Source organism: Leptonychotes weddellii, chromosome 3, assembly GCF_054177405.1.
Source record: "Leptonychotes weddellii isolate Sample4059 chromosome 3, ASM5417740v2, whole genome shotgun sequence".
Lineage (NCBI taxonomy): Eukaryota > Metazoa > Chordata > Mammalia > Carnivora > Phocidae > Leptonychotes > Leptonychotes weddellii.
Window position 1 is genome coordinate 120,047,821 of NC_138371.1, and position 26,033 is coordinate 120,073,853.

The 26,033-nt window shown below is 39.3% G+C and overlaps 1 protein-coding gene and 1 long non-coding RNA gene across 6 annotated transcripts in view; one reads left to right on the top strand and one right to left on the bottom strand.

The window, feature by feature from the left end:
• The window catches only part of LOC115945056 (uncharacterized), a 42,507-nt gene extending 26,783 nt beyond the window's left edge, over nt 1–15,724 (bottom strand). For 2 of the 3 annotated variants that reach the window (XR_014143743.1, XR_004079542.2), the window contains exon 1: nt 15,579–15,708. This is a non-coding gene — a long non-coding RNA (uncharacterized LOC115945056). Of the gene's footprint in view, nt 1–15,578 lie in introns of all 3 variants that reach the window. The other variant, XR_014143744.1, reaches the window with a different exon arrangement.
• INTS6 (integrator complex subunit 6) overlaps nt 14,981–26,033 on the top strand; it is a 106,701-nt gene continuing 95,648 nt past the window's right edge. For 2 of the 3 annotated variants that reach the window (XM_081814900.1, XM_006745846.3), the window contains exons 1-3: nt 14,981–15,617; nt 15,995–16,072; nt 16,897–17,046. In XM_081814900.1, coding sequence (XP_081671026.1) covers nt 15,507–15,617; nt 15,995–16,072; nt 16,897–17,046 — 339 coding nt within the window. In that variant the 5' untranslated portion in view covers nt 14,981–15,506. Of the gene's footprint in view, nt 15,618–15,738; nt 15,814–15,994; nt 16,073–16,896; nt 17,047–26,033 lie in introns of those variants that run through there. The other variant, XM_081814901.1, reaches the window with a different exon arrangement.

The following is a 26,033-nucleotide window of genomic DNA, read 5'->3' on the forward strand; positions in this document are numbered from 1 at the left end:
TGGTACTCCTTAAAGCATAAAAGGATCTTGTTGGATGCATTAGTGAGAGAAAAGAAGTGCACTTGAACTTCATTTTTAATCTGTAAAGATCCAATGGATTAAAGAGAGACTTGCATTTGATTTTGGTTCTTTTCAAAAGATATCGAAAATATCTTTTCAATATTGATGCCGTTATACCTAAACAAATCCTCCTTCACAGCTGAGCCTGACTTCCAGCAGTGAGAATATTGCTAATGAAATGATGCTGCTGTAGCAAGTGCTATAGGTAAGAGTAGGATATGTGCTAACTTGGACTGGGGGTGAGGGTTCTGGCATGGAGCTGGGAAAGGGGGAATAAGGCTAGATGAAATAAAGAAAGAGAAAGACTTGTATACTACAGGCTTAACTACAGATGATGGGATAGATCCAAGCAAAGGGAAAAATATGCAAGGAAAAGGTCAAAAGAAAGAAGCAGGTACATGCTCCCTGGTAGAACTATGGTAGTTAAAAACTGCAATTTGCAGATATATGTACATGAACATATATATATATATAAACTTAACTGGAAAACTGAGTCAAGTATTTCGGTAATAATATAGGAAAAAAAACACAAACCTTGTAACCAAGCAGTTTGGGCTTAAACTTCATAAATTGGCTAAATTCGTTTAATTATTCATTTTTTTATACTACATTTTTGTATTGTCTTGGGTTGTATTTTGAAGAGGAACCCTGAACTGAAATTACATTTCACAGATTTGAAAATTAAAACCACAGTACATCTGTTGACATCAAAAGTCACAGAATTGCTACATGAACAACAAAGAGGCTAAATCATATTCATGGGACAATTAGGTGCTTAGGGCGCGGAGTAGAGGAATCAAACGCTGTGGAGTCTGACTCACCTTTGAGCTCTTGAGTCCCTGTTTGGGACGCTTAGAGTCTCTCTCTGATGCCTCCTTTCCACATGATTCCCCTTCCTGGAGTATTAACTACTCAAAGTTGTCATAAAGATTGTAAAATAGAAGTATTTGTAAAGCCCTAAGCATAATGATCCCTAGATAGACTTTTAAAAAGGATAGATTGCCTTCCTTTTATTATACACCCCCCCACACACACACCCTTCTCATATTTAGTTCATTTTTAAGAAAAGTATTTAGGTAGAGGTTTATGTGAACTATTTTTTTTTTTTTTGCCTACTCATTTCAAAACAATTTACACAGTAATAGTAATAGCGTAGTCTAACACAATAATGGATTGTGCTTGAGGTTTTTGTTTTATTATGGGATTGACTGGGTGCCTACACGGTATATCATATGTGTGAGGCACATGTTAGTTGTAGGTATTTTTATATCTATGAAATTCTGCTAATATTTTTTATTTTTTATGCTAAAATGGTTAATTTTCTTATAAAATACATACTTGTCTTTTTTTTTCTTATTGTTGCTTCACAAAATCAAGTACCTCACATAAAACTTCTGGTATTACCATTCTAATGGCAATGTTTATTGCAAGCTAGAAATTTTGCAACTGAAATCAGAGACCCAGTGATCCCCACAGATACATCTTTTGAAGGTCAAGGTCTTTACTTAACAATATATGAATAATATGAATGGGTATTTGTGGTCAAGTTTTAATGGTTTGACAGAGATTTTCTCCACATGTCACTAATTTGAGCATGTTTCAGTTATGATAAAAACTACTTTTAATGATAATTAAACATAATATTTTCTAACTCATAAAACACAAAGATAAATAGTGTCATTTATATTTAAATTTTTTGAGACTATGGTGAACATTAAAAACTTTTGACCATTGTCCAAGATGATGATCTGGTTAATCAAATGAGTTTTTAAAAGTTACCAATATTTTATTTATTTACTTATTTATTTACTAAACCAATATTTTAGTGTCAAACAGAAGTTTAGTAAAAAACTTGTTTTTCTACTAAAAATTACTTTATTACCACACTGGATTCTTCGCAAGTCTAAAACACTTTGTAATTACTATGGAGGAAATTTGGAGACGTCACCACTAGTTTCATTTTTTTCTAACAAAATAAGAGCTACCAGTTTTTCAGCATCTACTAGATGCCAGGCACATGCTAAGTACCACACATACCTTCTTCTTAATCTTGGCAACAGTCCTGCAGTGATAGAAACTGCTGGTTGCTCTCCCAACACAGAGTGCAGCCTCTCTGCAGATAAGAAGGACTAAGTAACACAGTTGGCCAATCAGATCTAAGAGGAATTATTAGGAGTGGTGCCAGAAAATCTCTTTTTAAAGCAAGTCCAGCTCAGCGGACATGCTTTCTTTTCTTCTTCCCCTTACTTCTGCCAGTGCAAACCTACAATGCTTGAGGTGAAATAGCTAATTACCAGTTGACAAGCACACATTAAGATGGGCTGAATAAGAAAATGGAGAAAGCCTCATGTTCTTAATGACATTACAAAACTTAGAGTGGACAAATGGGGCCTGCCTGGACTGCCTACCACTGGTATATGTGATAAAAATGACCTTTGTTTTTCAGGTTTCTTATTTATGGATGAATGCAACCATTCAACTGATTCATCTGCAAAGAAAATGTTGACTTTTCAGTGTCTGAGATGAGGTAGCCAGCTGGTGGAAAATAGGATAATAATTGGATGCATAGGTATCAGAATCATTAACGATCTGCTTTAAAAGTGCTTTGAGAACTTCAGATTAAAAGTGCTGTATATCATGGGGAAGATACAAAGTAAGGGGCTATTTAAACATGTCCCTTAATTTTATTTTAATAATTTTTTTTTACCTTGGGCAAGTGTCTTTAACCCTAGTCCTTAGTTTACTTATCTTTAATACAAGAGAATTGCACTAGATTATTTCTAAGATTCCTTATGGACAGAACTATTAAAATGCTGTACGTGTTGGACTATAATAAAACAGCAGCAACAATCTGGCCTCCAAATGCATAATTCCCAGTAATCTCCTGAACAGTAGTAAGCCATAAGCGTTCACAATGCAAAATTGAATACGTAGGAGTCACACTATCCCTAAGATTTAGAGGACTAGCCTCATCAGACAGGTAGTATTATACTCTGTACTGAGGTTTCACGTAAAGTGCTGAATGGAGTCAACGAAAGAACATGGACTCCGGTCTTGAATTTTGCTTTACTGGACAGATTGAGCTTTTTTTTTTTTTAGAAAGAATGAACAAAAGTGCTATACGAGTACAATAGACACTGTAGTGTTGGTGAATTGCAAAAGTCACTTAAGGCACAGAAAAGAGAAGACGATGCTAAATACCTTAAACTTTTTATTTTAACTTGAACTACATTCCTTTGTTGATCTTTTGAAGTGCAAAATACTTGTAAATTTTTACTTTTTCTGGGCTTTTGCAAGTTTTCTTGCTTACATCTAATTTGACAGCAAATTCGGCAGTGACTTGTTTACATTCTATTGGTTTACATAATAATTAACATGATTACAATGACAAGTTCAACTGGTGTAGAGGGGCTTGAGGGAAGAAGGCAACTACACAAGCATGGAACTTGCAGGGAGAGCAGAAGTTCACAATTATATTACAGGGAATTCTACTACTTTTGAGCGTATACCATGCTGTGGGCATGTTTTAAAGAGGGAAAATGAGCATCATTTAATCTGCAAATTAAGTGGATGTCATGAGAGCTCCTATGTGCCCATCATCAATGATAGATATTGCATAATAAGATGTTAAGATATTTTATTCATTGTTTTAGAATATGGGTCTTCGGAGACCAGTGAACTGAATATTAAAATGACATTCTCACTAATATCCTAGAAGCTCTCACCCCTTTATCCTTTCCATCTTGTTCTTTTTTTTTTTAAAGATTTTATTTATTTGAAAGAGATAGGGAGCACGAGTGGTAGGAGGGGCAGAGGGAGAGGGAGAAGCAGATTCCCCGCTGAACAGGGAGCCCAACTCGGGGCTCCATCCCAGGACTCTGGGATCATGACCTGAGCCGGAGGCAGATACTTAACCGACTGAGCCACCCAGGCGCCCCTCCATCTTGTTCTTATGAGCAAATTCCTCCCTCATAAGAGATTTGGTTGATTGTCTCCTTGTCGTTTTCCCGTGCCTGAGTCTCCACCCTGGTTTCCTGCGGGTATCCCAGTTCCTCTGATCTTCACAGGGATTGGAGCTCTGTCCCTAAGCATTAATTCCCACGGATGCGTCAACGATAACTCCTGTCAGACTTGCCCAGAATTATGCCTCTGAATTCAGATCCAGGTTCTAGTTTTCTTCTGCTTTGTGATTTTGAACTTTGTTCATTAATATTTCTTGGTCTCCCAGTTCCTTCTCTGAAAAAGTAAGAACACTTAGCTGGCAGGTTTGTTTGGAGATTAAATAATCATGGGAAGCTCTAGCAGAGTGCCTGGTACAAGTAGGCAATGAAATGTTTGTTTTCTTCCCATTTCCTTGATGCCAAGAACATTTGGTCTTTGCCTATTCACATCACCTTCCTGACTCCAAGCTCTGACCACTTACAGGAATGCTTGCTGAATCTGTAAGAGGTCAATCACCTGCCAGCCAGGATCTTTGCCTGTTAAGAGTCCAGATGACCTGCTTGCTTGTCCATACTGTTCCCTAGTAGCACTAAAGGGATTTCCCTGGAGCATTCAGCTTAGCTCTGGGTCTCCCTGGTCAGCTTTGGTGGCTATCCGTTTCCCATAACTCTGAGCATCCATCCTCTTCACCTCTGAATTTCTCTATAATGGATTCTGTCCTTCGACATATACACATTAAACATTTAGTACTATGTACTGGCGTGTTAGTCAGGGTTCTCCAGAGAAACAGGACCAACAGAAACAGGAGAGAGAGAGAGAGACAGAGAGAGAGAGAGAGAGAGATGGAGAGACAGAGAAAGAGAAGGAGAGAGAGAGAAAATAAAAAATTGGCTCACATAATTATGGAGGCTGAGAAGTCCTGAGATCTGCAGCCAAAAAAACTGGAGACCCAGGAGAGCTGCTGGTGTAGTTCTAGTCCACAAGATGGCAAGCTCAAGACCCAAGAAGAGCCAATGTTTCAGTGTTGAACTGACTGAAGGCAGGAAAGGACCAAAGTCCCAGCTGGACGGTCAGGCAGAAGGCGCTCCCTCTAACTTGTGGGAGGGTAAGTCTCTGTTCTAGTCACGTCTTCCACTGGATGAGGCCCACCTATACTTTAGGGAGGGCCATCTGCTTTACTTGGTCTCCCCATTTGCATGTTTTCATCCAAAAACACCCTCACAGACATATTGAGAATAACCTTTGACCAAATATCTGGGCACCCCATGACCCAGTCAAGTTGACACATAAAATTAACCATCGCACTGGGCACTGTGCTAGGCATTGTTCATATTCTTGTCATTATTTCTGGTCTCAGAGAAGTCAGTGCCCCTTCTTGCACATCCCAATGTCCCAGCTTGCTCCTGACCCTGTCTGTCCTGATCCTGAGACCCACCATATGTCTCTCACACCTTCAGTTTTCCTCTGCTCTTTACCTAAAAACATATTGGGTTTTTCCTTTACCTTAAAATAAAGGTTCTCTTTGGTCCTTTGAGCTACCATCCCATCCTCCTTTTCAGTGCAAAAAGAGAAGTTTATATTTTCTGCCTTCAATTGACTAAAATCCCTGGTGATCTAATTTACCTTATTTCTTCTGTCTCCATATTCCTTTAACAAGAACCTTATAAAAGTCAACAATGGCTTTCTCAAATCTAATGGTTTTTGTTCAGTCTCCACTTTATTTGATGTTTCAGTAGCTTTTGAAGAAGCGTATTCTCCTTTCTGAAATTCTCCTTTCTCTTTACTTTGGCCAAGTCGAGTTTCCTGCTAAGTGTTTGTTTCTCTTTCTTGACCTGTCCTCTTAGGTAAATGATCCTCATAGCACTTTTTTTTTTTTTAAGATTTTATTTATTTATTTGAGAGAGAGCATGTGAGAGAGAGAAAGCATGAGAGGGGGTAGGGTCAGAGGGAGAAACAGACTCCCTGCTCAGCGGGGAGCTGGACGCAGGACTCCATCTTGGGACTCATTCGACTGAGCCACCCAGGTGCCCCCTCATTGCATTTCGAACTTCTTTTTTTGGGCATTTATCAAATTCCACTCCCTGTTTTATTATTTCTATAGCACAGGTTTAAAAGGGAAACATCTAGTCTTCCCACTTACTCCTCTTCCCTGCTTTATTTTTCTCCAGAGCATTTATCACTATCTGATATAACCTATAGTTTACATATTTATCATCTCTCTCTCCTTCCCCACCATGAGGGCAGGGGTTTGGGACTATTTGTTCACTAATGTATCTCCAACATCCAGAGCAGTAGGTGGTGTTCAAATAATAGTTGTTGAATTATTACAAAGATTCAGAGACAGGGCTGTTCAATGCATCATTATTGATAAAAGTAAAACATCTGGAAATAAAATATCTACTAATAAGAGGAAAATAAGTCAAGACAACAAGTCCATCCATGGCATGGAATATTGTACATTTGTTAAAAGCCATATTTAAAATTTATTTAATGAAAAATGCTCACATTATATTAAATAGAAAAAAAGGACAGAAAAGCATATATAAAAAGACCCTGATTTTATTTAAAATATAAAGGAGGAGATATATACTAAAATGTTATTGGTGGCTATGTCTGGGTAGTGAGATTAAAGTGATTTTTATTTTTCTCTGTTATTTTTGTATTTTGTACATTTTGACACATTCTTTTAAATAAAATTTGAAGATAGAAAACAGTAAAGCTTTGAAGAAAAAAATGCTTCCTCAGTCAGTTGCTATATTCTATTCTCTAGTCTGAACTTCTCACTTCAATTAGAGATACAATTTGCACTTATCTTTTGGCACTGATTATATTTTGCCTACTATTATATATCTTTATGTCCTCTACTAGGCCCTACACTTTCTAAAGTCAGAAAGCATGTCTTATTTATAATTTTCAATGCCTACAACACATTTCTACATTCAGTAACTGAACGAAGAAAATAATTGAAAATGTTTTAATAGCCAGGAATAATATGTAGTGTTAGTTGCTTAGGGAAACCATCAAATTATGTAATTTTTAAAAAACTGTCTGCCTTCAAAACACGCAGGTTTAAAGTTATGTTAGAATGAGGACTATATATAGTACAAGCATTTTTAGGGTTTGGCCTCTCTGTTGCTTTTATTTACATATTTTTTTAAAGTTGTTGGTACATTACATGAAAACTTTTGATTCTGGAGTATATTTGGGCATGATCGTAGATTTCAGGGACCGACACATTAAGTTAGTTAGGCTAGGTTGGTATAACAAAGACAGAATGATATGAATGGATCCAAACACATGGCTCAAACACAAGTTTATTTCTTGCTCTTAAGGGTGGGCATTCTTGGTTCACAGGCAGGTTTTCTCCACGTATTTAGAGTCACAGTGCCTTCCATTTTATGGCTTCCTAGGTTACACATGTCCACTGGATGCTAATCGTATTTACTAATCTCTGCCTCTGGTACTTAGGTTGTAAGTTCAGTGAAGTCACAGAATTGCCAGATTCAGCAAATAAAAATACAGGATACCAGTTAAATTTAAACTTCAGATAGACAACACATAATGTTTTAGTATATGTTCCCTGTAATATTTGTAATTACATGTTCCATGTAATTTGTAATAATATTTATAATATTGTTAAACAATTATGCATTATCTGAGATTCTGAATTAATCGTGAGTCCTGTATATTATCTGGCAACTCTATGGGGGTAGGGATTAGGTCTATCTCATTTAACACTGAATCCCCAGAATCTAAAACAGTACCTATTGACTTTAAGATAAGTCTCTCCATAATTTTTCATGAATATTGAACCTATATTTGCAAAGAATACTTATTAGAACGCTGCTATTAATAAGGATATATATTAAGTATCAGCAAATTATTATAATTATGAATAACAATACTAAGCATCACCAAAGAATACTTACGAACAGATAAGACTTTAGTATGTGTCAGCATTTCAAACCACAAATGTTTTCCTAAACTTCAGTAATTGGGAAAATCTGTCTTCCCCTTGAATCTGTCTTCAGTTCTGTCTCTCATTCCTTTCAGGTCTCTACTCAAATGTTATTTTCTCAATGAGGTCTTTCCTGCTCTCCATATCTAAAACTGCAACCCTCCTCCCTCTGCAACACTTTGTTCCTTTCTCTGCTTTATTCTTCTTCCTTAGCACTTGCAGTGAACATAGCATATGATTATTTACCTTGTTTATTGTCTACCTCTCCCACTAGAATGTAAACTTCATAAGGACAGGCATTTTCCTCCGCTTTATTTACTGCTGAATTCCCAGCTCCTGCACATACTAGAGATTCAAGAAATATTTGTTGGACAAATGATTGAAAAAACTATTCATTCTTATATGTAATCTAGTTACCGGTAGTTTGAGGATATTCAGTTTCCATGACACAAGATGGATTTAATCTCACAAGGGATGCTTCTGCCTATATCTACTCAGTTCACCAAGTTCTGTCAATTCTAGCACCTCAATGTCTTTTTATGATTTAAATTCAATTAATTAACATATAGTGTATTATTAGTTTCAGAGGTAGAGTTCAGTGATTCATCAGGCTTATATAACACCCAGTGATCATTACATCACGAGCCTTCCTTAATGTCCGTCACCCAGTTACCCCATCCTCCCACCTCCCTCCCCTCCAGCAACCCTTAGTTTGTTTCCTATGGTTAAGAGTCTCTTATGGTTTGTCTCCCTGATTTCATCTTGTCTATTTTTCCCTCCCTTCCCCTATGATCCTATTTTCTTAAATTCCACATATGGGTGAGATCATATGATAATTGTCTTTCTCTGATTATTTCGCTTAGCATAACACCCTCTAGTTCCATCCATGTCATTGCAAATGGCAAGATTTCATTTTTTTTTTTTGATGGCTGAGTAATATTTCATTGTGTGTGTGTGTGTATACACCACATCTTCTTTATTCATTCATCTGTTGGTGGACATCTGGGCTCTTTCCATAGTTTGACTATTGTGGACATTGGTGCTATAAACATTGGGGTGCACGTACCCCTTCGGATCACGTTTGTATCTTTGGGGTAAATACCTAGTAGTAGCACTTCAGTGTCTTTTGGACCTTCTCCTTACTTTCCTGGTGCCTCTTCCATAGCACTTCCTATTTCTTCCCTCAGTTAATGCAGAAATTGCCTAATTGGTCTCCTTCCCCACTGTCTTCCCATTATAATCATTCTTTCCAATTGTTACTGAAATTATCTAAAATGAGAATCTGATTATATCACTCCCTTACCCCAAAACTGTTTCCCTATCACCCAAAGATAAAATTCAAAATTTCTTAGTTGGACATGTGAAACCCTCTGTGATGTGGCCCAACCTCAGTCCCACCACTCTTCCACACACACGTCCCAGCTCCATATGAGTTCTCTCTGCTCCAATATCACCTACTTTGTGAGATTAGCTGCTCTATCTTCAGTGCTCACAGAGCTCTTTGTATATTCTCATGACACATATTTTAAGAGCTACCAGCACTAAAGGGTATCTTCCCGATTCTAACATGTACATTTCTTTCTACTTTAACATCTCTAAAATTGGAATTCAACTTGCAATAATGGCATCTTACAATGCTGTCACCAGAAGGCAGTTGTGATGTAGCTGTACTTGTGCAAACTGCATGGTTATTCCTGGTAGCATGCCTAGGAAATTGCAAACCCTAGACATTTCAGGCAACCAACCATTTAAAGAGAGGATATAAATCCTGGTTGTGGTCTAAAAACTTTTTCCCTGACACCTTCTGGATGGATCAAGAAAGCATGAGCATCGAAACTTGTATATTAGGGTGCCTGCGTGGCTCAGTTGGTTAAATGTTTGGCTCAGGTCATGATCTCAGGGTTGTGAGACTGAGCACTGGCTGGGCGTGGAGCCTGCTTGGGATTCTCTCACCCCCTCTCTCTTAGCCCCGCCCCCCTTAAAAAAAAACCACTTGTAGATTAAAAGCCAATGGTTTGGAAGAAAATACTGAAGACAATAGTGGAGTATTCTTTTAAAACATGTTCCATTATTAAACCTCCTGGTTGGTAGAATTCAATACATTGTGGAAAAATTCTAATTGATAAAAAATCATTGTCATAGCTTAATTAGCACTTTTTTCCTTCTAGTGGTACAAAAATAATGGCATTTCTTAGAACCCGTGGTGTCTCAGAATTGATGAAATATGTATATAACCTTGCATTTTCAAACCCATCCTCTAAGACTGGTCTTATCAAGCCTGGTGTTTGTTGACTTATCATAATTATGTAGTCTCATCATGTTTATCTGTCTTCTGTCTTTCTATTAGACTACAAACTCTCCATGACCTACCGTAGTGCCTGTCACGTATTAGGTATGCAATTAACATTTACCGAATTACTGCAATGTTCACGTTCTTTAGCTGGAGAAACTGCTCCACTGTGATTCTAATTCTCAATCTGTATGTGTCCATTTTCAAGACTGATCTTGAATTATCTGAGACTTCAACTATTACTGTGAAATAATGCTTGTTGGAGAGAGGTCTAATATCCTTTTAATAGTACTCCCTTGGTAGCATTTTTTTCCTGAGGACTGGTATCATATAATAGGATGACCAAAATTCAATCTCTTTATATATGTTATATCCAAATACATTCTGCTGCATAATTTCATATCTAAATTTTTATGCTTAGTCTTTTTTTTAATGTTCTCAACCTGTCAACATCATTGGCTACTGTGATCTCAGAGTAAAGCAGAGAGCTGAGGAAATAGTAAGACAGCCAAAAAAACTTTTGTTAGGTTACATATGAGGAACATTGGGTTCATCTGATTACTCTGTTCAGATGGCACATCTAGTTACCATAAGCCAAGTCCTTGGCCCATAATTATTTTTAAACCGTGTTATCCTGCTTAATTGGTTTAAAATAATTTAAAGGGCTCTGGTTGGCTCCTACAAATGAATCTAATTCATCAGCTCTTAATTGTTAAAATAGTCCCATTTCCACAATTTAGGCTATTGTTTAAGCCAGAGTCACCACTCCTTCAGAGGCTTTCATATAATTTACGCATTCCCTTTTAGATGGGAGCCATAGCATTTAGGCAGAGCTCCTTTAAAAACAGCAACAAAGAGCAAATTTTCTCCCACATACCTCTTCTGACCAATGTCCTCCCAGGGAAATCTTCCCTAATCCCCTAGACTGCAACAGCACAGGGTTTAGCACACACTACTTCAACTCATTTTCCCTCTAGCATTGCAAGAGCTCACTGTTTTTTCAGTTGAGTCTGATGAAATAGTTGGCTTGCATTTAGAGGCCATGTTTCAGAAAAATAAGCCTGCCTATAACCAGAATCTTTCTAGAATCACAGAGATTGAGTGAAGAAGAGATTCATATTTCCCATTTCATGCTTATTTTGAGGCCTAAACTCACTGAAGGGAACAGTGGAAATCTCTGACACTATTTAGTTTTCTCTTTTTAATTTTCGTCAAAAATGGATGAATTCAAGCAATTTAAATAAGCATATGATACAAATCCAGTTACCTATACGGTGTCACATTTATAGTTTTTTTCCGCTTTAGTTTGCAGATTTATTTTAGAAGTTCTTTTAAGAAATGTAATATCTCGGGCGCCTGGGTGGCTCAGTTGGTTAAGCGACTGCCTTCGGCTCAGGTCATGATCCTGGAGTCCCGGGATCGAGTCCCGCATCGGGCTCCCTGCTCGGCGGGGAGTCTGCTTCTCCCTCTGACCCTCCCCCCTCTCATGTGCTCTCTCTCATTCTCTCTCTCAAATAAATAAATAAAATCTTTAAAAAAAAAAAAAAAGAAATGTAATATCTCTAAGGGTATGTGAATTTTTAAAGTTACCACTACTAGATGTAGACATATATTTTTATGCTTGAAGCATATAGTTCTTAATCACTCTTATTTATAAGATTCACCTGAAGAGCTTTTTAAAAAATGAGATGACCAAGGCCCATCCCAATTCTACTGAATCCCTTTCCTCTGGGTATGAGGATTTGGTACACTTATTATTATTTTTCAACTCTGCGGGCAATGCTTATGTGCATCTCCTAGTCCAGAACTACTGCTTTAAGCCATCATCAACCAAGAGCTTCATTGTCAACCAGAGTCACTAAGAATAAACTTGGCCTATTTCACAATTTTGTCTAGGGACCACTCGTCAATGCTTCCTGGTTTCTGATTGCCTCTTGATTTGCTGCCTTTTTATGTCCTGATTTCTTTCCTGTTCTGCCTCAGGGCCATGCCTTGGAGCACTTCTGGGCTTCTGAACTGGAAACCTGGCCTTCAATCTCAGGTGCCATAATAAGCACAGGTTCTGGTTATATGCTCCAGGTGGGCTCACTGGACTTGGCCCCCCTGATTTTTGCATCTAACCCTGTCTCTACCATGCACCTCCACTTATGACAGTCTGCCAACTCCACTGAGTCAGGGAAGAGCCATGATGTCTCTATTGGAAATTTCAAATAACTGTAACAGGGAAGGTCATTATTAATGCATGGTCCTCTACTTCAGTAGTCGAGTTTGATTCCCTTCAAACACTGCTTTGTACTTAGTAATTATATGGGAAAAAAATCCGTAGTCTGGAATAAAGGCCCTCTCCTGTCTAGATCTGACCTACCTTTCTGGATCTTACTCTATTCTTCACATTACTAGTGCTCCAGCCTAGCTGAACTTCACTGTTCCCCAGGAAGCCATTGGCAATGCTGTGCTAATCTCCTTTCTTCACTGTATTTTCAATGTCTTAAAAGGACTTTTTCACCAGCAGCTTCCTCTTCCTTTACTCACATATCCAAATCCTACCAATCCTTTGAAGCAGTGTTTCTCAAACCTGAGTAATGCTAAGGAAATTCTTGTCATTCTAGAGAATACATGTTTGGATAGGCAGGGGTCTGTGGACCAGTTTGAAAAGCACGGATACAGAAAACTGAAGACCAATTCCATGAAAATCTTTCAGTTGCAAATTATAACTTTGGAAGAAAAATTTTGTCTTTATAACTGGTAAAACAATTTGTATATTGTCATTAAGATGATAACACAAATTTTCAAGTATCAAAGAACTCTGATCTAATCTCCAGATCTAGGATCTCAGTTTGAGAAACATGGCTTTAAGGAACATGACTATACTGTCCCTGGAGAATGTTCATCACCCAAGGGTAATACATTTTTCTCTTTTCTGAATTATTTAGTATCTAATCACTCTCTGCCTTGTAGTAGCTGATAATATATACATAATATTCTTCTAGAAAAACCATAAGCTCTTTGAAGGCAGGGCACACATTTTAATCGTTTTTTAACTCCACCAGTCCTCAGCAACATTGGATATAAGACCTGTATTCCATCTTATTTTGTAGTCCAAATCTCCTAAAAATATGTCACTCTTCTATGGTACATACTCACAGAACAGTTTATTACTGAAATAGCCCCACTATAAATTAACAAGAAGTTCAGAGGTTGTCCTAAGTATTAGGAAAAGTCCAAGTTATGCAATCTAAACTCAAGATTTTTTAAAAAGTGCCATAAAACATGTCTCTTTTGTGTTAAGCTTAGTAGGAACAATTTCATTAAATCATCAGGCAGCAAATAATTAAGAATTTCAGTATAAAAAAAAAATCAAAATGCAATGCTAGCAGGAGAGGCCCTATAGAGATCTCCATAGTCTTTATAAGGGTTCTATGTCTTGAACACAATTTGTAATTCAGGTACTGTCTTCAGTTTTTCAACTAGTATATTTGAGTGAACAGTTTTCCTCGGACATTTAGGAGAGGATTCATTACTTCGGGCATGGTGACAGGGGTTCTTTTAACCAAGAACGTCCTCCCTCATACTGTATTTGGAACCAGTCTTAGAGACAGCATATACTTAAAGGAAAGAGCACTGGCAGGGTTTATGGGGAACCCACTGTGTGTGTCACCTGAGCTAGCTGAAATCAGTTTTTCCATATAAAAACGAGTTAAGTGTTCTCAGTTTTCTAAGGTCACTTTTAGCTCTGAAATTGACATTCTTCGGCCCTAAGAAAAAACATGGCTTGAGAGAGGTATTTCTTTGGATAGGATCGGTTATTTTTCCCTGAGAATAAAAAGGGCAACAAACTGTTTATCGATATTTGAGTCTTCCCTCATGCCCTTTTAGGGCTAAGTTAGGAAAATAGAGGGTTAGTTCTCTTTTTGTTGGGTCCTCCACCTGGAGAACTCCTGGTCTGCTCCGGGTCCAGCCCTCACCCTAGGTCGCTCCCCAAGGCCGAGGGAAACTGCGGGCGAAGCTGAACCCTCGTCCCCACTCCTCACCCGGAGCGGTGGGACTGGCGGAGATTAGTCCCCGGTCACAAACAACCTCTCACTTCCCCTCCCCCCAGCCCCGGGCCCGCCCGCCGTGGGGCAGGCCCTCCCAGGCCCAAGGAACCTCCTCCGGCGACCGCAGGGCCGGAGCTCTCCGCGGAAGTAAGAGCGCGGGGCCTGACCCCTTCTGATCGGGTATCTTATTACTTTACTTATACCCTCCTCACTCGCCCAACGGGTAAGGGGTTCGATAAAGCGACCTCACAAGGGGATCTCAGGCCAGGCTCCATTTCCCTTCCCCCCGACCCCTATCACCTCCAAAAGGCAAGGAGAGGCCAGCGGCACTGACGCGCAGACTCACAGCCGCGGCCGCTCTGCGCGCGCCGCCGCGTCCCCCGCCCCCACCCCGCGGTCTTTCCGCGGTGCGTCCCCGCCCCTTCCCGGAGCCCGCCTCCGCGTCTGCTGGCCCGCCTGCTCGTCCCTGGCGCTCGCTCGCGCGCGCACCCGACTCCCCGCCTCCGCGCGTGCTCAATAACTGTTCCCGGAGCCGGGCTACAAGCTTCCCCCGCCCCTGAGCTGTTTGAATATGCTAATAAGAAGCTTGGGCTTAGCCAATAGAACAGCGGGGCGGTGCATCACGTGGCTCGAGGACGTGTCAGGGGGCGGAGCCTCTGCAGACCCTGCCCGAGTTAAAACCGGAGTGTGAGAGAGAAAAGCGCTTCAGTAGCGAGAGGGGCTGAGAAAGTGGTGACACCGCCGGGGTGCGGAGGGAGTCCCTGAAACTTCTCCCAACAGCCCCAGGGCCAATCTCCCCTCAGCCCACTCCCCTCTTCGCCAGCTCCCAGGTCCCCACTCCCTGCACCGGGGGTGGGGTGGGGAGCCAGGCCCGTCTCCCGCTGGGACACACACAGGGGCCGGGAGTGGGGACGGGACCCCCGAGGAGGGGGGGACGGACCGACCGACCGACCGACAGACGGCCGGGCGCCCGCCCCAGCGGGCAGGCAGGCAGGAGGAGGCGGAGGCGGGGGTACGACGGGGAGGACTGGGTCTGGGGAGTTTCCTCTCAACTATCGGGGGAGAAACTCCCCGCAGCCGAAGGAAAGACCCAGACGGTGTTTTCCTCCCGGGGGCCGCGCTCCCCCGCCCCGCGTAGCGGCGGTCGCCGCCACCGGCGCCTCCACCTCTACCATCTCTTTCTCCACCACCTCGGGCCCCGGTGTCCCCGGCCAGCACTATGCCCATCTTACTGTTCCTGATAGACACGTCTGCCTCTATGAACCAGCGCAGCCATCTGGGCACCACCTACCTGGACACGGCCAAAGGCGCGGTAGAGACCTTCATGAAGGTACCGACTGACCGAGCCCGGGCGGAGACCGGGGCCCGGCGGCCCGCGGGCGGCAGGGGTGGGGGGGGGGGAGGGCGGCCGGGGGCGGCGAGGCGGAGGTGTCGCGGACCTGACTGCGGGAGCTGCCGGGCTCGGGGTCCCCCTCCCCCACCGCGCGGGCGGGCGCTGCAAGCCGGGCTCGGCCCGGGCCCGGGCGGTGTGTGGGGGCCGATCTGTGTGTGTGGGGGGGCAGTGTGGAGGGGTGGCCGCTGCGTGTGCGGTACTGTGGGGGGGGGACGGCGGGGCCGCTGGGCGCCCCTTCGCCTCGTAACCTCGCCTCTGTGCTTCCCTCTCGTCCGCCCTGTTCCTCCTCCCGTCCCCCACCCGCTCTCCCGCAGCTCCGTGCCCGGGACCCTGCCAGCAGAGGAGACAGGTATATGCTGGTCACTTTCGAAGAGCCGCCCTATGCTATCAAGGTAACAGCTCTCGCCCTCCCCCTTCCCTTCCCTGTTCCTTCCTCGCTCGCCCTCCCCGCCCCCCCATTCACCCTTCATTATGCTCCCCTCCCCCACCCGCTGTGCTCCAGGCGCTGAGGTCTTTTCCCCTGCGGGCTCCCACCCCCTCCCCCGCTCCGGAGCGTCCTGGCGCGGCGCGGAGTCGCTGGGCCACCGCCGTCCCCTCCCCAGCCCGGCCCGGCGGTGGCGGCGGCGGCGGCGGCGGCGGCGCTGCGATCAACATGGCCGACATTTCCCCTCCGCGGCGTGAGCGGCAGCAATGAACTGTGGGGGATATTTATTCAAGTTAGCCCGAGTGACAGCCGGGCCCGGCCGCGCCGAGCCCGGGTTTGCATTAAAGGGGACTCGGCCCGGGGCTCGCCGCTCCTCCCCGGGGTGGCGAGCGAGCCGACTGTGGGGGCTGCGGGGCTAGGTACTCGGATTTTTCCTCCCAGGGCCACGGGCCAGTGGGCCAGCTCTAGGTTAACTTCAGAAGTCCTGCTCACTTCTGTTTTCCACTAGTACCTTTGCATGCCCAAATTTTGGGTAGTAGGTTAGGAAGTAAATTTCCCAGGGAAGTTAGAAAGTATTAAGGCTGTTAGCCACCAATAGCTGTAAGCAAGCAGGTTTTTTTCTTGGCCACCTTTGAAGAGTTTTCCTCGGCAGTGATATTACGGTATTAACACCTTAACCAAACCATACTGTAAAGTGAAGCAGCTCCTTGGTGAACGGCAGATTGAAACGGGTGTCCGTGTGTACATGGCTTTAAAGGATGAAAAAAAAAACTCTTACGTTTTTCTTTTCAGGCCGGATGGAAAGAAAACCATGCAACGTTTATGAATGAACTGAAAAACCTTCAGGCTGAAGGACTTACGACTCTTGGCCAATCCTTAAGGACAGCTTTTGATTTATTAAATTTAAATAGATTAGTAACTGGCATAGACAACTATGGGCAGGTAGGTTGAATATTAAGGTGGAAAAACAGTTGATTTTTCTTTCTGTGGAAAAACACAGTCAAGTCCAAAACCTATATAACATGAAATACAAGTATGAAACATTTCAGATTAAAGTACAGTATATGCACATAATACAAAAGTGAAACTGACCTTACGAATATGGTTTTAAAGCCCTCATTTTTTTTCTCTTTAAAATGTATTTGTATTCAGAATTAAGGGTCTGAATTTTGTGCTGTAGAATTGACATGAATTTGGTGTTAATCCCTTGAAGTTCACTCAGGTTCTAAAAAGGGAAAACATCCTGCTTCACCACACTCAGTTTCTGTGATACTCTACCCACAGGCAATTGTGCAACTACTGCAGTGACTTACAGACACTAGTTGATTAGTGGTCGTCATTTCTATATTACTAAAAACGTCAGAAGAAATTTTTCTGTTTGTTTTATCAGGGTTTATTTTAACCATATTTTATAGCTATTCTAAAAGGTAAGATTTTCACTGGAGTGCAAATAACTGAGTACATTAAGATTTCTCAGCAGTTGAAGCATCTACAATAAGCATCTATGCAGAAAGAATTCTGAATTCATTTCTGAATTAAATCGCAGGTCCAGAGGTGGTTATTATTTCTGGACTCCAGACTTTTGGAAAAGAATTCTCTTTATCCTCTCTGTCCCCCCACCGCCCCCACTCCATTATGGTTCACTATGAAATAATGCAAGGTAGTCCATTACAACTTTTGAGATTGCTGGCCAGGAAAATAAAAGATACTGATAAATGTGTAATGTTACACATAACAAAGGAATGTTAAACCCAAGTTCAATGTTTAGGTTGTAGTGAGTGCAGAAACATTATTGCCATAAGGATACATTTAGGAATACATTTTGTGCTTTTCCCAAGCTCCATGAGCCACAGTTTTCATGAGTTTGACAAATTTCAGGGAAATTCTTCCTGTGACTACAACTTTTGGTTGTATTATACAGGAAGAAGCAGAATTGTTCACTTGTTTTAGAAATGTTTATGTTTTACTTAGTGCTAACTATTCAGCACCTAAACATTTTTGGAGGTTGTTGAATATAAATCCCATGGCATTTAAAGTACGTGCAATTCAGATTCACTTTGTTCTATTTCGACTGAATTGTGTACCTCCATTGCTTAATTCAGTAAATATATATTTTCTTACCACATAAATCTTTGTTTTTCTTCTCTGTTTTATTTTGCAACATTTGTAATTTAGGTAGGTTTGCCATGAACTTTTCAGTTTGTTCCTATAAAATAGATTTCTTTTATATTTCTTTGTTATATGTAGTGCTATACAGGCTTATTGGTTAACGTTTTGATCTAAGTATTTTTGAGTTCAAAGACAAGTTTGAAACTTTCTATTATTTGGTTATTCTTATTTGGTTGTCAGGTTGTCAGTGTATAGAAGAACTATTAATTTCCTGTTTCCCTGCATCACATTTTATGAGTGGGCAAGGCATTTACCTCTTGCCACCTATTAAAAATATTTCTTAGGATGCTTCCTTAGAAAAGCTGATTTTCATGGAGAGGCTGAGGACATTTATAATTTAAACCTGTATTTTCCTTTTCCCAGTTAAGTTTTTGTCTGTAAAGCTTACAGAATATTTGAGGTTGAAGGTGGTCCTGCTGTGCTGTTATCACTTTGACCAAGAGAAGAGCCTGGGGATTAGGCTGTTTTTGCATGTTAGGTTTTATTAATTCAAGAAGGGGGAGGGATAATGCTTCTCAGTTTATTTGATGAATAACTAAGGATGCATGGAGTAATACTAGTGCTTATATCCTGAATTGGCACATAAAAATGACACTAGCATTAAAATAATTGAGGAAGCCACAATTTTCAAATGAAAATGATTGAGTAAAGTGTTTAATTAGAAGAAAACCTCTTCCCACAGGTATTTTTCTTAAGACTTTATCTTGCTGACTTAAATATTAAATGTTTCTTATTCAAAAAAGGACAGATTATCAAGAATTTTGGATGTCTGAAATATTTAATACTAAATATAGCTCATGTGTTTTCTTTCTAAGAGTACTTTGTGTTTGCCTCTTTTCTGTGCAATACCTTTATTCTGTAACCTCAGTGTTTTTACATAGTAACTTCCCTTTCACATTCTATGCAAGGATATGTAGAGCCCACAGTACTAAATACTTGTATTATAATCTTATTACTAAAGGAAATGAGATAAGGTGAGCTAGATGAAAGGGACAGAGGATATTGTTTTTATAGAGCATCTAAAAACATTTATGTAAGTTTCCAAATAATTTTCTTAAATATCTAAATGTGGGTACATATATATTTATTTAGATACCCCCACACTTACTCCTTGAACGTACATAAACATACGTGATTTTCCATAACTAATCCCAGGAGTATTTTTAATGTCTATATTGCATGTGTTAATTTAGTTAGTATACTTAAAAATAAAACATCTTTGAGGTATTAGTAATTAGGATACTAACAGAATTTGCAGGACGGCCGTAAGGTGAAAGTAGCTGAGAAAAAATGACTCTTGGTGAACGTTTTCTTCAAGCACTTTGGACATCCCAGTAAAAACTTCCTTGCCCTTGTATATAGAAATCCTTCTAGATATTTAATTTTGATAATCAATACCATTTGCTGATATTTCTACAATCATGGAACAATTGTGTAGCTTCTAGTCAATCTTTTCCTTAGAAATTATAGCAACACCTCATTAAATTGCGTATCATTGCAGCAGAATGTGACCCATGTAATTTTCACATGTGTTCATCAGGGTTTCGAATAATGCTGATCTTTTGAGAGCCACTCCAGGGTATATATTCAAAAGAATTGAAAGGACTTAGAACGGTTCCTAACCTACTACCCTGAGCCCTTGATGAAGACAATCCTTGAGCAGTTCCTAAAAGGAGATACAATATGTGTTTAATTTTTTAAGGATTTTCAATGCCAAGTTTTAACCTCATTAAAAAATAGTGGCTTTTAAGACAAGATCAAGTTGAATGAATCTTAGGGAGAATAATTTTAACGAACTTTATTCTTCAGTATAAAGAAGTGTTTGTGAATTTAGCAAATTCAGGTAGAGCTTTAATAATGCTACTTTGTTCCTTTTATGCAAGCAGTATCTATTTAGTACTCAGTACAAAATACAGGCTTTATTTTTTTTCTTTTATTTCTTAAAGATTTTATTTATTTGAGAGAGAGAGAATGAGAGAGAGCACATGAAAAGGGGGAGGGTCAGAGGGAGAAGCAGACTCCCCACTGAGCAGGGAGCCCAGGACTCCAGGATCATGACCTGAGCCAAAGGCAGTCGCTTAACCAACTGAGCCACCCAGACGCCCCCAGGCTTTCTTTTAATGTTGGTAGGTAAAGTACTGAAAACTTGATTCCTGTTTGGGTTTTTTGTTTCCCTTAGGTTATCAACAAATGTATTAACAGTAGTTTTATATTTATTGACCTACAGACATGTTGTCAGAAGAAAGTAGATTATAATACTTGGACATACTACTGTGCTGAGTATTAAATGGAAACAGTGGTAAATGGTATTTTGTAAATTTTTTAAGGCCCTGAACTTTTTCTAATTTTTAAATGGTGCTAAAGAATCCATAATATCAAATTGACCACCTTAACCCTTTGTGTTTTTTTTTTTTTAATTATTTTTTTAAAGTAATCTCTACACCCAAGGTGGGGCTTAAACTCACAACCCAGAGAGATTAAGAGTTGCATGGTCTTCCAACTGAGCCCAGCCAGGTGACCCCCATCTTAGCCATTTTTAAGTGTACAATTTGGTAGTATTAAGTATATTCATATTCACAGTCTCCAGAACTTTTTCATATCTGCAACTTTAACCTGTTAAGCATAACTCCTTTTTTTCCTCTCCCCAGCTCCTGGCAACCACCATTCTATTTTTTATCTCTACGAATTTGAGTACTTTAGAGATACCTCACATAAGTGGAATCATACAGTGTTTGTTTTTGTGATTGGCTTATTTTACTTAACATAAATGTCCTCACCATTCATTCCTGTGTTAGCTTATGCCAGGATTTCATTCCTTTTTAAGGCTGAATAATATTCTATTCTATGCGTATACCACATTTTGCATATCCATTCATCCATAATGGACACTTGGGTTGCTTCCACCTCTTGGTTATTGTGAATGAATAATGCTGCTATGAACATGGTGTGCAAATGTCTCTTTGAGATCCTGCTTTCAATTCTTTTGAATATATACCCTGAAGTGGAATTGCTGGATCATGTAATTTTATTTTTAAATTTTTGAAAAATTCCTATTTTCCATAGTGGTTGCAGTGTTTTATATTCCCACTAACAGTGAACAAGAATTCCAGTTTCTCTAGATCCTTGTCAATGCTGTTTTCTGTTTTTCTGATTTTGGCCATCATAATAGGTGTGAGGTGATAGCTCACTGGTTTATTTGCATTTGCCTAATTATATTGAGCATCCATTCATACGCTGGTTGGCCATTTGTATATTGGCTTTGGAGAAATGTCTGCTTAAGTCTTTTGCTCATTTTTTAATTGAGTTATTTGGTTTTTGTTATTGAATTGTAGGAGTTCTTTTAAGTATTTTGGATATTAACCCCTTACCAGATACGTGATTTGCAAATTTTTCTCCCATTTCATGGGTTGCCTTTTCACTCTTGATTGTGTACTTTGATGACAGGAGTTTTAATTATTGATGTAGTCCAGTTTTATTTTTTTTGTTGCCTGTGCTTTTGGTGTCAAATGCAAGAAATTGCCAAACCCAATGTCTCTGAAGCTTTCTTCCCCCTCTATTTTCTTTTAGGAGTTTTAGTTTAGGTCTTGCATTTAAGTCTTTAATCCATTTTGAATTAATTTTTATATGTGGTGTATGGTAAGGGTCCAACTTCATTCTTTTGTCTGTGAACATCTAGTATTCCTAACATCATTTGTTGAAGAGACTGTCCTTTCCCCATTGAAAGGCCTTGGCTAGTCCCTTGAACTTATAAACCTCTTAAAATTATATTCAATAATTTTTATTGGCCAATAATTCTTATTGGCAGATAGAGGACTTTACAGTCAAACTTGCTTAAAAGTTTTTTCTCCATCTGTATTTAACTGTGTAAAAGAAGTGCAATAGCCAGAAATGTGAAAATTGAAATCCCAGTCCTGACCTTGATATTAAGTTACTATGTAACATTGGATAGTCACTTGACCACCCTGTGCCTCTGCTTCTTCATATTCCGGATTGCTAATAATGAAGCCATTGTCCTCTTATTCTAGAATTGATTGGAGGTTTAAATGGGATGGTATATTAAAATATACTTTCAAAATTGTGACATGCCCAAGAGACACAAAGCATACTTTTTCCCCTCAATAGATTAGTTTATTTACCTCTAGTTCATTATTTTTCAGCTTTAAATGTGAAATTGTAAGAATTTAGAGATTTTTAAAGTGGATTTTTATTACATGCTTTGAAATCTTACAGCATATTAAGTGTATATTTTTTTCCCTTGGGCTTTGTATTGCTTCCTGAGGAAGCAGTGTGAAAAGTAAATGCTGTAACTTGGCCAGAGTTGTCTTAATGGCAATCGGTAAATATGACGAAGTATAGGGATGGTGTTTTTTAAAAATGCATTAAATGAAAACTAGATGTAAGGTTCAGATAAGTCAAAGTCATTTTTTTGCAGGAATGCAAGTTAGAGAAGGAACCTTCACACAGGACAAAAAGCACATGTTTTAGGATTCTTTCAAATGGGGAGCTCCCCCTAGTGTGTTTAAGATGAGATTTACACAAGTTTGTTTGCAAGAGACCTTTGAGGAGCACATCTGTTGGGTGTATCAAGGGATATTTTAATAAGAAGATTTGAGCTCAAAGTAGCGTAAAAGTGGATATGATTTATTTCCTATTGAGCATTAGTTTTAAAGGTGGTAGTTGAAATGAAAAATTTTAAGACCCAGATTTTATTTTCTTTGACAACACTTGCTATCATTTTTCTTCATAATTTTATAACCTAAGTCTGTTTTCTAAAGTATCAAAAAACTACTCTGTCATGATCTTTCAAAAGAAAATAAGAAAATATCCAAAGGACATTATTGCATTCTTAATTACAAATTATTGAAAAGAAGTCATAAGTATGAAAGGCAAAAAATAATAGGTTTTGCTTCTTCAAAGAGAATTTTATTTTCTCTTCATGCAAGAGAATGTTAATAATTATATATTAAACTATGTACAGCTGGAAATTAAAAGGCCAGGAACAAATGTAATATTTGAATGAAAGAATTTCATTTATTCAAGTATTTTAAGTTGATTTAAGGTCATTTGTGGTTAGAATTAGTGAAAGGATTATTTAGCCATATTCATGTCATGGATTTCTCCAAAGAGATTGTGCAATATTTTTTATTTTTTAATTTTTTTATTTTTTAAAGATTTTATTTATTTATTTGAGAGAGAGAATGAGATAGAGAGAGCATGAGAGTGGGGAGGGTCAGAGGGAGAAGCAGACTCCCCGCTGAGCAGGGAGCCCGATGTGGGACTCGCTCCCAGGACTCCAGGATCATGACCTGAGCCGAAGGCAGTCGCTTAACCAACTGAGCCACCCAGGCGCCCGAGATTGTGCAATATTTTATAACTTGAAATTTTCTTAAATATTTTAAAATTATTTTTAACTAATACAACCCTTTACTCAAGTTTTTAATCTATGTAAAATCATCTTGGTGGCGTTTTTTTTTGTTTCGTTGATCAGTGCCCACATATACCAATCCTGTTTTCTTTCATTTTAAAAAAGTATTGTCCTTATATATTTTGTTTAGCCTTATTATTACTTTTCTTAATTTAAGCATGGTCCCCAGACCATAAACAAAATACTGAAGTTTTTTTTGTTTCTGTTTTAGTTTGTTTTTATTCCCTGATTCTTCATCCCCCAGCCTTTTTATTGAGGTATAACTTAGATACACAAATCTAAATGTGAAGCTTAGTGAATTTTTATATACACTCTTGAGAACAAAATTGAACTTTTGCATCTACTGACAGAAGTTTTCATTGGACCTTTATATGTATTTTATTGTGACTATTATTTTATGGGACTTTAGAATTGAAAGTCATGCTAGAAGTTTACTCCATCTTCCTCATTTTGTACATAAAGAAAGGCTCATTTTATACATAAAGAAAGTAAAGGCCAGAAAGTAAAGGCTTTGTTTCTTCACACTTATGAAGTATTTTAAAAGATTGAAATTGGTTATGGAACAATTATGATGCAGATTTTATTAGTAACTTGTATGTTACTTAAGAACAAATTTTATTTGTAAGTATAACCAGTAGATCTGAATCCCTTTTGGGGGTATGTTTGTATTTCTTTAATGGAATATGCTTTCTTTCAATGCCTCTGTGAAAACCAGGCGTTTCATTTTGTCAGTGTGTTATGTTTAGCCTTGTAACACTGTATGGAAATACTGTTAAATGCAGTTGGATTTTCTTCCCACTCTCTTGGTTTGGAAAAAAGTAAGAATATGAATGTGGGGGATAGTTCACAAGATTTTACACCACTGTTATTTTAAGGCCTAAATACTAATATATGTATATATTTAATGGTACTTCTTGATTTTGTATTTCATAGTTTATTAAGTTTCTGATATAGTGGGTTCATACAGAGTTATTAACCTAGTCAGTTGATTAGTTGGCTTTTCCAGTGTAGTATGCCAGCTAGTATGAGCGTTACAATATAATTTTTTATCTAGTTTGTAAGATTTGTAATTAGTTAACCATCATGTTTCCTTTGATGTAAGATAATTTTGAAAACCTCTAAGCCTTGTGTTTCAAGATTCAGAAAATGGTTTGGTTCTATCAGTTCCCACTCTACCCATGAGTTCCATGTAACCTCTCTGCTTCAGTTTTGCCATTAGGAAAACGAGATGAAAGGATCTATGCTGCAGGATTATGGTGAAGATTAAGTGATACACAACATAATTTATTATAACACCTATTACCATTTTTGTGAATTTCCTTTTTTTTGAATTTTGAAAATTGGAATTGTGGGCACATAAGAGTATTTTATCTAGCTATTTTCAGGACAAGCAGTGTGGTGATACGGAAAGAACCACTTCATTAGAACTGGCTGTGCCTGGCTCTGCTACTCACTAGCTTAGGTTGTATTTTTTTTTTTTTTTAAGATTTTATTTATTTATTTGAGAGAGAATGAGAGAGAGAGCATGAGGGGGGGTGGAGGGTCAGAGGGAGAAGCAGACTGCCTGCTGAGAGGGAGCCTGATGCGGGACTCGATCTAGGACTCCAGGATCATGACCTGAGCCAGAGGCGGTCGCTTAACCAACTGAGCCATCCAGGCGCCCTAGCTTAGGTTGTATTGACAATTCCCCTTAACTTCACTGAGCTTCAGATTTCTTATCCACAAAATGGTGATAATAGCAATCTTGAGAATTTTTATAAGAACCAGAAATATTTGTTAATCATCTAGCAAAATGTCTGTTTGGCTCATGGTAGAAACTCAGATGATGATGATTATTGTCATCCCAATGTTATGTTAAACACTTAACAGGATAAAAGCTTTCTAATCTGAAACCTTTGGGAAAAGTTCTGCAACCCAACATATATCCAGTATAAGAAGTTAGAATTAGCTATTGAGTAGTTCTAACGAAAGTAAAATTTTGTGCCTTAAGAAACATAATGGTTTTGACTTTGAATTGAGCTCCATAGATGGCTCCAAAAATATTTTCCCTTGGTTTTAAAAAGTCTTTTCTCCAAAATCTCTTTTTCTTTCTTTCTTTTTAAAGATTTATTTATTTGGAGGGAGCGCATGAGCAGGAGGGGCAGAGAGAGAGAGAGGGAGAGTCTCTCCAGCAGACTCCAAGCTGATGTGGGGCTCAATATCATGACCCTGAGATCAGGACCTGAGCTGAAACCAAGAGTTGGACGCTTAACCAACTGCACCACCCAGGGCCCCCCAAAATCTCTGTTTCTTGTCCAAAACCAGTTTGATAACATGAATGATTTAATAAACCAGA